The sequence below is a fragment of the Triturus cristatus genome, chromosome 5_2 (assembly GCF_964204655.1).
Source record: "Triturus cristatus chromosome 5_2, aTriCri1.1, whole genome shotgun sequence".
Classification (NCBI taxonomy): domain Eukaryota; kingdom Metazoa; phylum Chordata; class Amphibia; order Caudata; family Salamandridae; genus Triturus; species Triturus cristatus.
In genome coordinates this window covers 1,073,255,794-1,073,272,258 of record NC_140588.1, presented here as the reverse complement: position 1 = coordinate 1,073,272,258, position 16,465 = coordinate 1,073,255,794, and the positions used below count along the sequence as shown (strand labels likewise).

General features: G+C 46.1%; 1 protein-coding gene across 1 annotated transcript in view; it reads left to right on the top strand.

Annotated features, from left to right (window-relative positions):
• The window catches only part of LOC146829691 (testis-expressed protein 11-like), a 218,558-nt gene extending 205,267 nt beyond the window's left edge, over positions 1 to 13,291 (top strand). The window contains exons 6-8 of the mRNA XM_085606537.1: positions 3,722 to 3,775; positions 11,207 to 11,247; positions 13,164 to 13,291. Coding sequence (XP_085462663.1) covers positions 3,722 to 3,775; positions 11,207 to 11,247; positions 13,164 to 13,291 — 223 coding nt within the window. The remainder of the gene's footprint in view (positions 1 to 3,721; positions 3,776 to 11,206; positions 11,248 to 13,163) is intronic.
• Positions 13,292 to 16,465: the final 3,174 nt, after the last annotated feature.

Genomic DNA, 16,465 nt, shown 5'->3' with positions numbered 1-16,465 from the left:
ACGTAGCCCAACGCCATCACCCGGCTCCGGGTGACCCCATTTTCCTCTCCCAACACCCCACCCCTGAAAGCTTGGTGTCCAAGCCTCTGCTTCCCCAACCGCCTTCCCTTCTGCACCACCGGATAGGGAATCCAAGAAAATGGATCAGTTCGGAAAGAAGAATTTTTCTTCCACCAGTTCTGTGCTGTGGTCTGTGTACACCGCATGCCTCTTGGGCTGTTACTCCCACTCTCTGTGGGATACGGTGGCGCAAGTGCTGCCTCAGTGTCCGGAGGAGGCCCGGACAGCTCTCTCCCAGGCTGTTGCAGAGGGGAGAGACGCAGCTAAGTTCATGATTCATTATGGCCTAGACGCCGCCGACTCACTGGGCAGGTCGATTGCAACGACGGTGGCGGTCAGACGCCACGCCTGGTTGAGGACAACTGGATTTTCGGGGAATGTCCAAAGCACACTTATAGACATGCCTTTTGACGGCCGTCGCCTCTTCGGCGACAAAGCAGACAGTTGGAGTGTTTTAAGGACTCACGGGCTACGGCCAAGTCCTTGGGACTCTCTGCAGTCCGTCCTCCTCCGCCTTCTGCTTTTCGCTCCTTTCATGGCACCTGAAGGGGCTCCCCGCAGCGTTCGCAACAGAGCCACAAGCCTGTGCAGCAACAATCTCAGCGCAGCCGTGGACATGGGTTCTGCCGTGACGGACTAAGGGGCCAGCGGGCGGGTCAGTCCACCTCCACCCTGGCCACTAGTGCCTCCAAACCTTCATAGTCCGAACTTTCAGGCCCATCAAACGCCAGTGGGCGGCAGGCTTTGCCATCACCTCCCCCACCGGTGCACCATCACATCGGACAGGTGGGTTTTAGATCTAGTCCGAAGGGGCTACTCCCTCCCTTTCGAGACTGCTCCTCCAGCCATGCCACCTCGGTACCACCGCATGATGGGGGATCACTTGGTGCTTCTTCGGCAGGAAGTTACGGCCCTCTTGGCCAAGGGGGCCATCGAGCGCGTTCCGCCACCAGAAGTAGGTCCTGGTTGTTATTCCCACTACTTTCTGGTGCCAAAGAAGGACAAGGGCCTGCGTCCTATTTTAGACCTCCGGAACGTCAATCGTTTCCTTCGCAAAGAGAAGTTCAAGATGTTCACTTTGGCTCAGGGCTTGTCTGCTCTTGGTCTGTTGTACGCCTTTCCACCTATACCACTTCTGCCCAGAGTGCTGAAGAAGATCAGGCGTGACCGGGCACAAGTCATCCTTGTGGCCCCGGACTGGGCTCAAAAAGTATGATATCTAGAGCTACTCAGTATGAGCATCGATCCCCCGATCTGAGTGCCTCTTCGGGAGGATCTTCTGTCGCAGCAGCAGGGGACGGTCCTCCACCCGAACCTGTCCAGCCTCCACCTCTTTGCGTGGAGATTGAGCGGCGGCAGTTGATTCCTTTCGACTTGCCTCCTGAAGTTTGTGATGTCATTCTGGCAGCCAGGCGTCCCTCCACTAAAGTGGTACACGCCTGGCATGGTGCACAGCAAAGGCTGTGGATCCTCTTTCTGCCCCTCTTTCTGAGGTCCTTTTATTCCTTCTTTCTTTGGCCAGGCAGGGCTCTGCTCTGGGCACTATCAAAGGTTATATTTCTGCCATTTCGGCCTTTCTAAGGCTTCCTGATCAGCCCTCTCTTTTCAAGTCCCCGGTTGTAAATAGATTTCTCAAAGGCATTACACACCTTTTCCCTCCTATTCTGTTTGTGATGCCACAGTGGGACTAGAATCTGGTTCTTATTTATCTTATGTTTACTCCTTTCGAGCCCCTTCACAACTGTCCTCTTCATCTCTTGATCTTGAAGACTGCCTTCCTGGTTGCCATCACCTCTGCTAGGCGAGTGAGTGAGCTCCAGACTCTTTCTTGTAAACCTCCTTTTCTGTCGGTCCATCCGGACAAGGTTGTGCTCAGGCCCCGTCCTTCCTTTTTGCCAAAAGTTGTTACGGCCTTTCACATTGGGTAGACCATTACGTTGCCCACCTTCTTTCCACCTCCGCATCCTTCCAGAGAGGAAGAGTTGCACCAAGAAAGGTCTGGCGGTACACAAGAGGACTATCTCCCGCTGAGTCGTCTTGTGTATCAAAGCCTGTTACTCTTTGGCTAAAAAAGAGCCTCCGGTGGGGCTGCATGCTCATTCCACTAGAGCAACTGCAGCCACTACTGCATTGGGATGTGGTGACCCCCTGCTAGACATCTGTCAGGCAGCCACGTGGGCCTCGCTGCACACGTTTACTAAGCATTATTGCCTGTACAGCCGAGTCCGAAGAGACAGCTTCTTTGGCCATTCTGTTCTCCAGGACTTCCTGATGTGATCTTGGTTCGCAGACCCACCACCGGGGTTGGTATTGCTGGGGTATCTATTCTAAGGTAAGGAATCTATAACTATGTATTTCTTTCAGATGAACAAGTTACTTACCTTCGGTAACGATATATCTGTAAGAAACATTGGTAGTGATAGATTCCTTACCACCCCAACCATCCTCCCCTGTTCTGCGAACTGATTTCTAGGGTTAAGGTCATCCCTTTCAGGGCCCAAGTTTCAATGCACCAGTGGTCAGTATCTTGCATGGCTCTGCGTTCCTGGCGCGGAAAGTCGTGTACAGAACTGACGTCAGCGCGCGCGGGCGGCGTCTTAGTAGCGCCCGCGACGTCATCTCGGCGACCACGACACCAATGACGAACGCGGAGCCGCACGATGCCACCTACCGACGTGCAGGGGTACTGCTGACGAAAACTTTCTGGAACCAGTCTGACGCCTGGGGATATTCTAAGGTAAGGAATCTATCACTACTAATGTTTCTCACAGTTATATTGTGACCGAAGGTAATTAACTTGTTCTTCAGTGCCAACGCCTGCCCCTTCACCACTGTTTATATGCCTCCCACAGAATCTGTGCTGATGCAACTGAGCCAGCGTTTTCAGTGAAGTAGTGAGCTGTCTGGGTAGTCAGGTCCTCTCTAATGTTCGGGATCTTAAGCAACCATGGATTAATAGATATGGCACTACGGTGTTGATATTGAAAATAGGTAAGCTCCACCCTCACCGGAGAGTGATCGGAGATGCCCCTTGGCAAAGCTCGAGGGTGTCTAAAGTGCCCAATATCTGCCAGGTTTCTGAGAAAGTAATCTATGCGGGACATACTCTTGTGTGCATTGGAATGACAGAAGTCTTTTTGATCCAGTTGCCTTAAAATGCTATCTTATAATCTCCTCTGATGCCAAGGTGTGTGCTAAGAACAACCATGGTGTGGAATTATTCTTAGTGGGTGCTGATTATTCCCTGCAAAACGGTGAGTGATTACCTTTTCTTTCATATCTTGCACAGTGACCTGAGTTGCCTCCAGGGGCTCCCATTTTGCCAGATAAAGTAAGTGGGATAGAGGGAGATAAGGTGTCTTTCCTTGGTTTACAAAATTTGGTTAAGAGACCACATTACCCCTGAGTTTGGCTAGCCTGCGTCCTGACAGTATGTTTTATTCAGCCTAGAAAAAGCTAAATCCTACTGTGTCTATTTGTTTTTGTTGTAGGAGGACTAGGCTGTTTTCTATTTTGCTAAGCAATAACAAACCAAAAACCCATACCCGCCCCTACGGTAACAGGTTGAAATGAATTTAGGAAAATGTCCAGTGCTTCAAAATAAGTTTCTGTTAGGTGGATGTTGTGAAACCAACTCCTAATTTGAATATTTTTATCATAGATGTTTGATTCGTCTGGTGCTTTCCAAAGTTGGGTCAGAACCTGAAGAAAAGAGGTAAGATATAATATATTGACAGTTTATTTAATGCTGTTTTTGAGGTAGGCAAGTGAGTTTGAGGGTCCTCTATAAATATTTATATGACACCAGGTAAGGCACCCTCTGGAAAACTCTTTGGAAAATATTTTAGAAGTTATTAAAACTTAGACTAACCCTACATGCAGTGCTGAATTCTTTAACCATGCTTGCACCTCTCACATGCCATGTGACCACAAGGTGTGCTAGTTGGTTGTAGTAGAGCATGCTAAGTAAAGGGTGTCTCCTGAAGAGCGTTCAGGGTTTTAGGATCCTCTAGTAGTGCATGAAGGCAGGTGGTTAAGACTATGTTCCTATGGAGATAGCCTTACACAGACAGAGGGGTAATGAGAAAATAATTAGAATATGCCAGCAGTATTAGAAGAGGGGAATATGTGCTGCTCATAAGATGACCAAAGTACCTCTGTTGGGTGGTGTCCAGACTTATGTCAGATATATCTGATAGAGACATCTAGCTGCAGACTCCTTAACTTAGAATATCCTTCAGGCGCCAGTCTGGATCTGGAGATTTTTCAGCAGTACCTCTGCGGGCCGATGGACGGCGTTGCATGGCTCCGCCCTGACGTCGTCCACGGATATAACGTCAGTGGAGCCATATAAGTCCCTCCCAGCGCGCCGGCGTCAGTTTTCTTCTTTTCCGTGCCCACAATGCAGATCAAGGAGAAGCGGTTCCTCTGTTTGGTCCTATTAGGCCTTACCGATGCCTTTTCACGTCTGAAAACAGTGTGCAATGCCTTTGGGCTTCAAATCGTGTGAGACCTGTACACGGCAGATGTCGGTGACGGATCCGCAACTGATCTGTATGTGGTGCTTGGGTGAGCACCACAACTCCGAGGAATGTGACGCCTGTCGGCAGCTGAAGCCAAAGCCCTGGTGGGAAAGTCGGATGAAATTGCTGTCCGCCCAGATGTCCCGTTCGGAGTCCAAGCGTCGCCGATCTCCAGCTCGATCGGAGGCTCCAGTCCTGTGCAGGTCACGGAGTCGTTTCCGCGAACGTTGCTCTCCTCACGCAGGTAAGCACAAGAAGAAGTAACGGTGGTGCATGCTCATTTTGGATGTTCTGACTCTGTCATGCTGTTTTGTCCTTCTTTGGGACTTTCTTTGTTTTGGCAGATCCACTGGATCCTGTGCGCAGTTTGGCTTCTACTTCTCTTTACAGAAGCTTATGAATTTACTTCCATTGTGCACAGACCATTCTGGTGTTTCTGTGGTTTCCCCTTGTCCCTTCTTGGACGAGGGACGTCTTGTACTGTCCTCTGATGGACTGTGGTGCCATTGCCTTTCCCTTTTTACTGCTCTCCTACAGAGGTTCATGGGTCTAGTGTCAGCCGCGCTTGCACTTGCTGTCCCAACCTGTTTTAGTCAATCTTTTTGACGTACTAGTTCTCTTTGGAACTTGGTGGATTTCAGTCACAGACCCTTCTCCAATGGGGTATGGCTTTCGTATCTATTCTAAGTTAAGGAAACTGCGGCTAGATGTCTCTATCAGATGAACAAGTTGCTTACTTTCTATAACTATACATATATTTACATAACAAGTGCTCCTACGTAACTTCGCAAGTTGCAGCACGCCCCAAGCAGTAGATGCTTGGGATGGCCCCAATGATGAAGCATGTCACCTAGGGGCAACCCGGGGGGAGTGAGGGGACTCAAGAAAAGAAAATTTCTCTTTTCTATTGACAGTTGAGGTTCACCCAAATTTGACGAACCCACAATTTCTCCCTGGCTAGGTTCTTATAATTCATTATCTATGGATTTATTTTTTTGCTGTACTCTCTACCAGATACATCATTACCGAAGGTAAGTAACTTGTTTGCCAATACCTAAACATGTGGGGAAGCGGCTGGTGCTCTCAAAGGAGGTAAATGTTGAGGAAGAGAGTCTGCCTTCCTCCAGTATTCAAAGAAGCACAGAACTGGGTGCTGCTGCTGACTCCTAAAGGGAACCAGGCAGAGAACTGCAGTGGACTCTCACCGCTTCTGAGCCCTCTTAGCTGTAGTAATTTGTCTCCTGTAGATAAGTAGGCAGAGAGCTGCAGTGGACTGCTTCAGATCTGTCTTAGCTTTAGTAATGTATGCTGCAGCATGTGGCATCCTCGGGCTCTGTGAGACAGCACATTCTAAATATGGCACTAGGAAGAGCAGGATTGATGAATAGCACAAACCTCGCCTTGCCAGCTCTGCAGACTGTTGCCTTTGATAATACTCCAGTGATGACATATTCCCCCTCTTACTTCTGGTAGGAAGAAGTAACAAGAAATATGCCATAACGACAATAGAGGTGTTGCGATATCTAGTACCAACTAGTCGTTACTTCCAAACAGTGCACTGGTAAGCCCAACAATAGTGTTTGTTTAGCAGCACCTCCATCTCATTTAGAACAGCCCAAACTTCAGCGAAAGAAGTGGAGATGCTGACCTCTCTAAAAGAGACAGAAACATTTTTTTTTTTTATTTTGTGGCATACTTTTGGGGATTTTTCACTAGTTTGAGGAACAGAGCGTGAGTAACAACAGGAAAAGCAAACTAAGATACTACCGAAGGCAATGGTAGAAATCTCTTGTGGAGAGAAATCGTATCCCCTGCTTATTAGGGAGAATCAATTGTAGTTTATTTTACTAGAGATGAACATTTAAGGGAAAAGAGATTACTTCTGAAAGGATCCAAGAAAGAAAGAAAGGAAGTATCCTAGAAGTAATCAGAGAGCAAAAGCGAGGGATAGAGTAACCCGAGAAGGAGAGAGGGCATATTAAGAGTAATAATAAAGGGACAGTAATGTAGGGAATATAGGAAGAACCTCTAGAAGTGAGGAACTGGACCCTTAACTGTATAGCCCGTCTTTTCCTGAGGGTCTCACAGTCCGACAATGCCTGCATCTGTGAAGAGAAACAGAAACGCAGTCAAGAGTCTGAGAAAACTACGCTTGAGACAGCCAGGAATGAATTACTCAAGGAGGAATAATCAACTGATTGTTGAAAATAAAAAATAGTCAAATGAAACCCCAATCCTGGTTTATGGATTGTGAACTGACTGGCTTTGAATGATTTTCCATATCGCAAAACAACGCCCTGGCGACACTCAAGTTACCAGCATTGGTATCTTTCATAGATTCACATGCTACCCTCTCTCCTCCCTGGTCAAAGGCTCACTGTCTCTTCTGTGCATCCTTGACTATTGTGCTATGACATGTAAGCTTTGGTAGCACTTAGTGGTGGGAGAGATCTCAGCTCCTCCGTCTCATTGGCTGAAGTTCGGGTTGTTTCTAATAAGATGGATGTGCTACTAAACAAAACTGTTGTTAGGCCTATGGTCACTTTAACATTGTTTACTACTATTGAAAGTTACTAAGGATTCTCAGTTTGATGACAGGGAATTATTCAAGCATTTGGATATATGAAAAATACCAGCGCTGAAGAACTGGAGTTACAGGTAATTAAATAATTTCTTTTTTTTGGATGGGGCATTGAGGCAGTCCCACATACAATGAATTGGCATAATCTGATAGAGATTTCTAGCCTCAGATTCATTACCATAGAATATTCCCCAGGCACCAGACTGGATCTGGAAATCTTGAGCAGTACCTCTGTGTGCCAGTAAGTTGCGTTGATTAGCTCCGCAACGGCGTCATCTGCTTTTTCCATTCTGGATGTGACGTGCAGTACCTATATAGGCACCACCCCAGCATGCTGACATCAGTTATTTTCTTTCTACGCCATCAGCAGAGATCCTGAAGAGCTTCCTCAATCATTTTTTTACTACCTTTTTGTCTACACTTTTTGAACTTTATGCTCCCACTGTGCCTTTAGGGATGTCCCCTAACAAAACCAATGGGTTTTAAACCTTGTGGAGCCTGCCACAGGCAGTTGTCTGTGACAGATCCACACCTGGTTTGCCTGTGATGCCTGGAACCAGACACTACTCCCAGGCCTGCCCTGACTGCCATGCGATTACCCCATGGTAGTGCAGGAGTGTGCTTTGACACTTCTGGTGCTCGGCCATTGACAACTCTGCTCAGCTCCAGGTCCTTGTCAAGTGGAGGTACCAGGTACACTCTCGGAGCTGTTCCTGTTGGTCGTCGTGAAAGTCAAAGTCTTCGTTGGGTAAGTCTCACAAGAAGGCCAAGAAGTGGAAGCAGTCTTTGACTTCAATGCACTGGTTCAAGTCATCAGACGAGGCGCTGGATGCCACAAATCTAAGCCCCGCTCCCATACTTTGCCTGGGTCGGCTCCTGCCTTCCAGAATTTTCTAGAGCCTGAAAAACTGCTGTCCAACTGAGGGAATTTTATGAGGCCAAATTGCTTATATTTAGCGACCCTACTCCTCTGTAACTCTTTCTGGCCATGTGGGTTCAGAATGTCCTGACTGGATTTCCACAGGCGGGTTTGCCTTTGGCACAAGTTGGACCCTTTGGTTCCATTTCTGAATCCAGACCCATTCAGGTCCTGAATCCATGACCTTTACCAGAATCCCCTCCACTGGCGTTGTTCCCGGCGCCGCTCCTCTGCAGTGCCAACCACATTGTCCTTCCCGACTCCGACCCGACCAAGACTCTCCTGGTTAGAAACATTGCCTCTTTCTTTCGAAAGGCACTGTGGAGAACACGATTTGGGAGGATCTGAGGATTTTTGTGGTTCTCCTGACCCCCTTGAGGAGCCCTTGGCCGAGGATAACTGGTATGAGAAACTGGCTGATGCCAGTGGTAAGGACACTTCACCAGACACTGGCCTTGTCTCTCCTCCTAGTGTGGCCATGGAGGAAGGGGCTTCCTTTTCCCGCGGCGGTGCAGTGGTCGGCTGAGGTCCTGCCCTCAGTGGTAGTAGGAAGGGGGAATCTCTCCTTGGGGGCTTGTAATGGAAGAGAACTGTATAAAAAAGGAGTATGATGTCTTGATTAGTGCTAAGAAGATTGCTTATTATTAGTCATGTTGGGACTAAATGGTTAGCCCCCTCCATGATAAGGATATGAAAAAAAACTTGGAAGTTTGTTCAGAGATGGTGGAGTCATTTGGAGTCACCTTCAAGGTGTACAGTACTTGGGTTACCTGTTTAAGCAATATCTGTAAGGCCAGAAAGGTAGCTGTGAAAGGAAATTGGCCTAAATTGGGGGAGGAGTCTTTGGATTTATTCTCCAGTAAAACTGATATCCTCCCTAAATCTACCCAAAGCAGCAGGGGTGGATAATCTTCCAGCAATTGTATTAAAGTCCAACCCCAAGTGGTGGGCAACTTTCTTCTCAAAAGTTTTTGGATCCATGACAAGGTCAAATATATTTCCACCAGGATGGAAGGGTGCAGTAATCAAACCTATGTATAAAAAAGGGAGACGGATGTCTCGCTTGACGTTGGTGCAAAATTGTACTCAAAGGTAATTCCTATCTCTCATAAGAACATGATTGCATGCAATGATATTGTCCCAGTGGAACAAGGAGGCTTCTCGCAAGGGCATTCAGTGGTTGATCACTGTTTCAGCTTGTGAGGTTTGGGGCAGTAGGAAATGGAAATGACAGGGAATCTGTTCTGTTGTTTTGTCAACCAAAGCTAAGCCTTTGATCTTGTGGATCATTGTATTCTGTGGGAGAAGCTACACCAACTGGTAATTCCCACTAGCCCATTAGCAATACTCCAAGAACTACATACACAGAATTAGACCCAAGTCGAGCTTGACACAAATGAGGCCTTATTGAAAAGAATACCCTTAGAAAATGGACTGAGGCAGGGCTGTGTCCTGGCCCCTCCGTTGTTCTCTTTATTTCTCACAGACCTACCCAGTGCCTTTGCTACCACCAAATATTTTTCGCTGAAAATTGGAGTAGGCACATATTGTGCTTCCTCTATACAGATGACCTCACCATTTTAGATCTGACTCAGTTGCATACATTTAATATCTATTGGGAGGCCAACAAACTCAAGGTTAATCAGGAAAAACCCAAAAATAATTTATTTTGGGAAAAACTCAAAACCATGTAAATGTTTATTGGGCAATAGGATGGTGGAGATGGTAACCTCGTACAAGTATCTAGGAATGATGTTCACAAAAAATTTGAACTGGGCTCTGCATATGAAACTGTGGAGATATGTGCAGCCTTAACTATAGGAGGTTAGTATGTTTTAAGAACACCTTTGGTGGGCCGTCTTGGACCTCGCTTATAGCACAATGGTCCCCTCTCAATGCCTATATGGGGCAGAGTTATTGACTCGAAGCACGGAGGCAAGCTGGGAAAATTGTGAGGGTAAATGTCTGAAAAATTGTTAGGTCTGCCAAAAAGTGTGATGGGCCCAGCGATAAGATTGGAAGGGGATTTGCAGGCTTGGAATTTCCTGGCCTACAAATCAACAATGCGATTCTGAGATAAGCTCTGGGCCTCAGAGGTTCAAAAGGTATCACTTCTCTGTGCAAATGAAATTGCAAGGAGTGAGCTAAGATGGGCAGTGCAGGTCAGGGGTAGATGAGGAAAATTTGTTGTAGCTCTAAAAATTGAGAAATTCAAGATGACTGAGGCCTCCCACCTATCGAAAGTTGAATTGAAAGGGGCCATAGTTGTCTGATTTTGGGTATGTAAAGAATAATCACTCAGCAAATTATAAGAATGGAGTCCAGAAATAATCAGCGGGTGTTCCCATATATATATATATATATATATATATATATATATATATACATTGCCAAATGCCCAACTGCGCCTATTGTTTTTAAAATTTCGGTTGGCTTGAATTTACGGTACCTGAAGCTCGAGGAATTTAACACACTTCTGGATGCTGAGAACAATTGTGCATGTATGGATTAAGGTGACAACATTTTAATGTTCATTTTTTACTAGATTGTCTACATTTCTATGTGGTTTGATGTCTGATTTTACAACCGCTTTTTTAAAATACAATATATATCAACGTTATAAAGCACTGGCACTCTTAGTGAATATTGCATTTTTAGACGTTGCACGTGCCTTAGCAACATATTTAAAAATAAGTTTCGGATAGCAAGTGCTATTGTAGATTTTAGACTTTTTAGATTAACTGATGTCGCATCGTATGGACGGAGAGATGAAGTGATATATAGTGATACATGGGCACTTTACTCTTAATGTTTATAGCGGGCTTGTGGGGTCCCATGAGTAGTCCGAGATTTTGACCTTGGAATGGTCTGGGGGGTGGTAGGGTTGGGGTTACATTTTAATGTGCATTATATGTATTTATTGTTTTAAAGACAATTGTCTAAACATTAATAAACTTGAAATGAACCCCTTTCTGCTTAGTTACTTGAAGCTAATCTATTATAAAAAAAAAAAACACACATACTTCATGTGTTCATTATTCTCAAATAGTGAAGGAAAATGACTAACACAAAGTGATTTCAAATATGCTGAAAACTAATTTACAACTTTAACTCCTGCTGTAGGAATAGTGATATTACTCTTCTCTCATCCTATCTCAACACAGGTAAGCAAGCCTCCACTCTCAATTTCGTAACATTAAAACCTTCATTAATCCTTTTTATTCTCACAATTAATAAAACATGATGTGTCATCAGAGATTGCATGCATAAGGTAATGTGGTCTGAATTCCAGTGTTGTGCAGATGGGAGCCGCACTCCATTGTGAATACCGATGCCGCATAGCTAGGACATTTCTATCTTTAAGTTTCCTGTAGAGTAGCAGTAGCATGTGATGTCAAATATATCTAGGAAAGTGTGGTGTAAGAGTAATAACAATCTTATCTGCATTTACAATGAACATGTTACTTCTGTAGGGGTGTTTGCACGTTTTGGTAGAACTTTCATTAACCAGCTGATTTGGTGCAGTCTATTGATTTTGGAAAGAGAAACACGTTTGAGTCGCCGCCATCTGTTGCCTTCAACCTATAGAAAAACGCTCATTTACTGTTTTGTCTCCAATGATGCCTAGCCTTTCTAAATTATTTTCAGATTTCATAGAACCTTGTTCTGGTGATTGCATCTCTTGGATGTTGCCACACCACCACCTTGCTTCAGAACGAAGCGACTTCTCATCAGCTTAGTATGAAACCTAACCTTCCTGGCTTCCTCCCAAACCAACAACAAAGGCCAGTAGGTTCGCTGTTTTTATCAGGGAGGTCCACCTAGAACTGCTGTACTCCTTCTCCTACCCCGCAGTGTTCACATCCAGAGGCTGTCTACCCTCAACTCCCTCAGCAGCCAGTCGTGCTTTAATTCCTCTTCCTCTATTGGTCGTATTCGTCTCTCAGCATAAGTTCTCATGGTCACCTCTTAAGGGGTCGCACCACAGAGAGAATGAAGTTGAGGTGTAGGCAGCAAGATGGCTCAACACATTAAAGGGCATACTTAGAAAGAAAGTGGCGAAGCGTGTCGTTATGCGAAGAAGGCTAACGACACGCTTTGTCACTTTAGAAATGCAGGGCTGCACCATATTTACTAGAATATGGTGCAGCCCAGTGTTTCCCCCTGTGCTGGCACTAACTTTAGCTGCCTAGCGCCAACGAAGGCCAACGAAGGCACCAATAGTGCAAGGGTACCTGTGTTGAGGGGAAGATTGTTTATATGCAGGAAGGTCCCCCATCCTGCACATAAACAATCTTTAAATGCAGTTTTGCAACTTAATATGTGTGCTGCTTAATGCGAAAACGAGGACAAATAAAGCATTTCTCCTTGTTTCGCCTATTTAAGAGCAGGTTTTCCCTGGTCTAAATTTTGGCGCTGCCTCCTAATTATGCTGCTCTTGTAAGTAGGGGGCAGCGTCAAAATCAGTGGGTGTTGCGGTGGAACACCCACCACAGCACCCATTGGCCACCCCTTTCACGCTAAGCGTAGCGTGAAAGGGGGGCGTATTTACAAGGCAGTGTTAAGCCACGTTAAGTGGCTTAACGCTGTCTTTTAAATAAAGCAAAGCTCTTATCACCATCACAACGTCACTAAAAGTGTCGTTGTGGGTCGCAATAGGAGCTTGTAAATATGCCCCTAAGTGTCCATCAGTTACTTGTGTACAGTTTCCAAACCTTGCAGAGATGAATCAACTATTACGCCAGTATTGGAACTTTCATAGATTCCCATGCTTGAATCATTCCCTGTCGTCGAGATGGAAGTCCACGGTATACATCAAATAGCAATAGAAACCATTACAATAGAAAAAACTAGGCCTAGGCCCATTCTAGTTTTGTAACATATCCACCTCTTTTTGTAAAAGAGACCAAATAAAATGAACAAACAATTAGATTAGCCTCACCCTGTAGAACCTTCCTGAGAGAACCTCAGAGCCTCAGATTTTCTACTGCACGTTGTGCAAGGGAGTCTCCACTGAGCTCTGCTCAGTATTTTCCTGTCAACCTTACTTCTACAGTTTTTCACCTGTTTTTTCTTCAAGACCTGCTTGGACTTCGGGTCAAGATGTCTGATAAAGAGAAGAAAGCCCTCTTTAAAGCTTGTGCAACTTGTGCTAAGAAGACACTGTATGTGGAGGACAAGCACAATGATTGTATTTACTCTCTGTAGCAAGACCATAAGGCAGCAGACTGTAAAATATGCCGCACTTTGTCAACAAAGACTTTGCGAGACCGCGAGGCGCGTCTCTTGACCTGGCTCCAGAAGCTCAAGTCAAGGAAGGAACCAGTCTCCAGTGACAGTGATGAGGCATCCTCTGCTACATCTTCCAGGAGGTCTGTAAAAAGGGGTATATCTTCTCCTTCACCTTCTGAAGACTGTCCTAGTAAGGTCTTGAAAAAGACCTCTCATAGGTCTGAAAGGCGTAGTCCTGGCGAATCTCCTCTCCGAGGTGTAAAGGAGAGGGAAGGACTGTCACAGGAGTAATATCTGAGACGAAATCTAGCTCTGTTCCTCCATCTTCTCCTCCAGCGGCTCCAAAAGCCTACAAAAAGCCCTCATCTCTCTCTTTCAATGGCAAGTCTGGGAAGAAAGTTCACTTGTCGACGACGTTGTCATCGACTCCGTCGACGAAGACGTCAAAGGTACAGTCAACGTCTTCTCCTTTACTTCTGGCTCCATCTACGAGATATCCTCGTCTCCGGCGTCTACGCTTCAGGGTTCCCCGTCGACGAATACGACGCCGGTGGTGGCTTTGTCGTCGACGAGGATAACGATGACGATGGTGGCGACGGCAACCCCGTCTACCACGACTACGGTGGCATTGGCTGCTGTAGTGATGACGGTCTTGTCGACGACGTCCATATCTTCGTCGACGACTCTGTCATCGTCGTTGACGGTCCTGTCTACGACCTCGTCGACAAAGGAAAAATTGCCATTTCTATCAGAAAACGCCAGATTACACCTGAGATGACTTCCCCCAGGAGGGTGACTATTGCCTTCCTCTCTACTAGCAGACTTGCAGTCTATGCTTTTGGACTATAGACGGAGATTCTCAACACAATCTCTGGCTCCAGTTGCGGCACCAGTTACAGCTGTTCCTCCTGCACTGCCTGCTACCCCTCAATTGCCACCACCTCAACCACTGCCTGTGGCTCAGGATGCACCAGCAATCGTCCCTCTCATTCAGGATGAGACCTCTGATGAGGACCAGGGCAACGTCCCTATACCAGATCCAGACGCAGAGTGGGATGACTATGTAATTCCTGATCCGGCTTCTCCTTCACCAGCGCCTGTTGGTTCTCCCCCTGCAGACATAGGGGGTTTCCATAATTTGATGGAAAGGGCTGCTAAGAGATTTGAACTGCGCCTGCCCGTGGTGCAGTCTGAATGTTTCCTTTATGACTTCAAGGAGCCTTATAAGAAACCAGTTCTGTCTATTCCTATCGTCGGTCACATCTGGAATGAGGGTTTGAAAGTGTTGCGGAGTCCAGCCACGGTGATTCCGGTACTGCCTCGCCTTGAGAAGAAATATAAGGCTCCTGACGATAGCCCGGCCTGCTTGGTCAACCAGCCTGAACCAGACTCTGTCATCTCTCAGGCTGCCCAAAGAAAGTCCAGAAATCCTTCTGCTCCCGTCACAAAACCACCAGATAAAGAGGGCAGACGCCTCGATAACACGGGCAAGAGGTTTTCCTCCATGTCCAGCCTGTTGGTCAGGGCTGCGATCACCTAAGCGATACTTGGCCGCTATGATCGCCAGATGTGGTGCGACCTTTCCCCCTATATGGATCAATTGCCAGAAGATGCGAAAATGGAAGCGAAGAAGATTCTTCAAGAGGTAGAGAAAACCTCTTCTGAAGTCATTGACTGTGCAATGGACAAGGCAACGACTGCGTTCCGCTCCCTTGCGGGCGCTACTGTCCATCGTCGTCAAGGCTGGCTGCGGGCAACATGGTTTTAGCGTCAGCATCTGCAACCAACTCATGCAAAGACTCCAGACCATCCAAAACACCATCACCAGAGACATCCCCTGAACTACACTAACTACCCATCCAGAAGCTTTGCCAATTCAAGATGCTCATCCACGCCTACAAGCCCTACACAACACTGTGCCGGCATACCTCAACGACCTACTTCAGTTCCACCAACCTTCCAGACAACTATGCTCTACCTTTCTCTCCCTCACACAGGTCCCCCCACCATCCACAGAAGTGCCTTCTCCTACTTCGTTGCCAAACACTGGAATTAGCTTCCAAAAACACATCAGGACAGCTACTTCACTCCTCAGTTTCTGCAAGAAACTGAAGACCAGGCTGTTCGACTAAGAGTGCAGCCCGGCCAACATTCCTCACGAGTTATAAGCTGCACCATACAAATCGACATAACACGAAGGATCCATTGGAATATATTTAGTAAAATGTCCTCCATCATCTACAGGTGCTACATCAAACCAGGAATAAAAGACCTCAGTTGTATAAACTGAATCTGCCCCTACAACGAGCATGGTTTCTCTATGTATGGCAATCCTTTTTCAGTTGAATGAGTAGTAGGGACAGGGTGTATGTACTGTGGAATTTCTGCTTGATTAGCCATTGTGTAGAAAGACTGAAGTATCCACTCTGACGATGCATGTTTCTATCACTTGTTCCTGCTAAGCCTTGTTTAATCGCAGTTCCATAAAAGGGTGCCTACAGATCTCTTGGATTTAGTTGTGTGTGCCCTTAGCTTGGGGCTTAGCCCTGCGTTGAGTGCCATACCATGAGAAAGCCAAATCTTGGGGTGTCACATCTGGGTAGATTTCTTTGACTGGCAAAGGAAACTACAACCTTTGAGGAGAAAAGGAATGCTGACGTGTTTCTCACCCCCTCCTAATGGGTTGTACGTACTGCAGTTATGTAGTGATTAGAACAGGACATGCCAAAGAATCTCTTGCAAGGAAACGATATGGGGTCCCTGCCCCAAAACCCCTAATTAGTGCATGCACACACTTAGGTACTTTATGATAATTCACATCTATTATGTGCTAATATTCTACAAATCTTGTAACAAATATCTAGGCAATTACAAATATTCTCAGAATGAATAAATATACTCCCCAAACATTGTTCATCACACATCCCTAACTCATGAATCTGATGCTTCCTATCTGTCTTGTGGCCTTGTAATAATTGAATGTGTTGTTGAGTCATGTAAACCCCTGCATATCTGTTGACTCGAAGATCTTAAACTCAAACCAACACCGTGCTTGTTTTTTTATTGTGTGAATGATGAGTATTTAAGTGCGTACTAATTAAATATTTCACTCTGTAAGCATTAAGTAATGCTATATTTGTTTTTTTAACC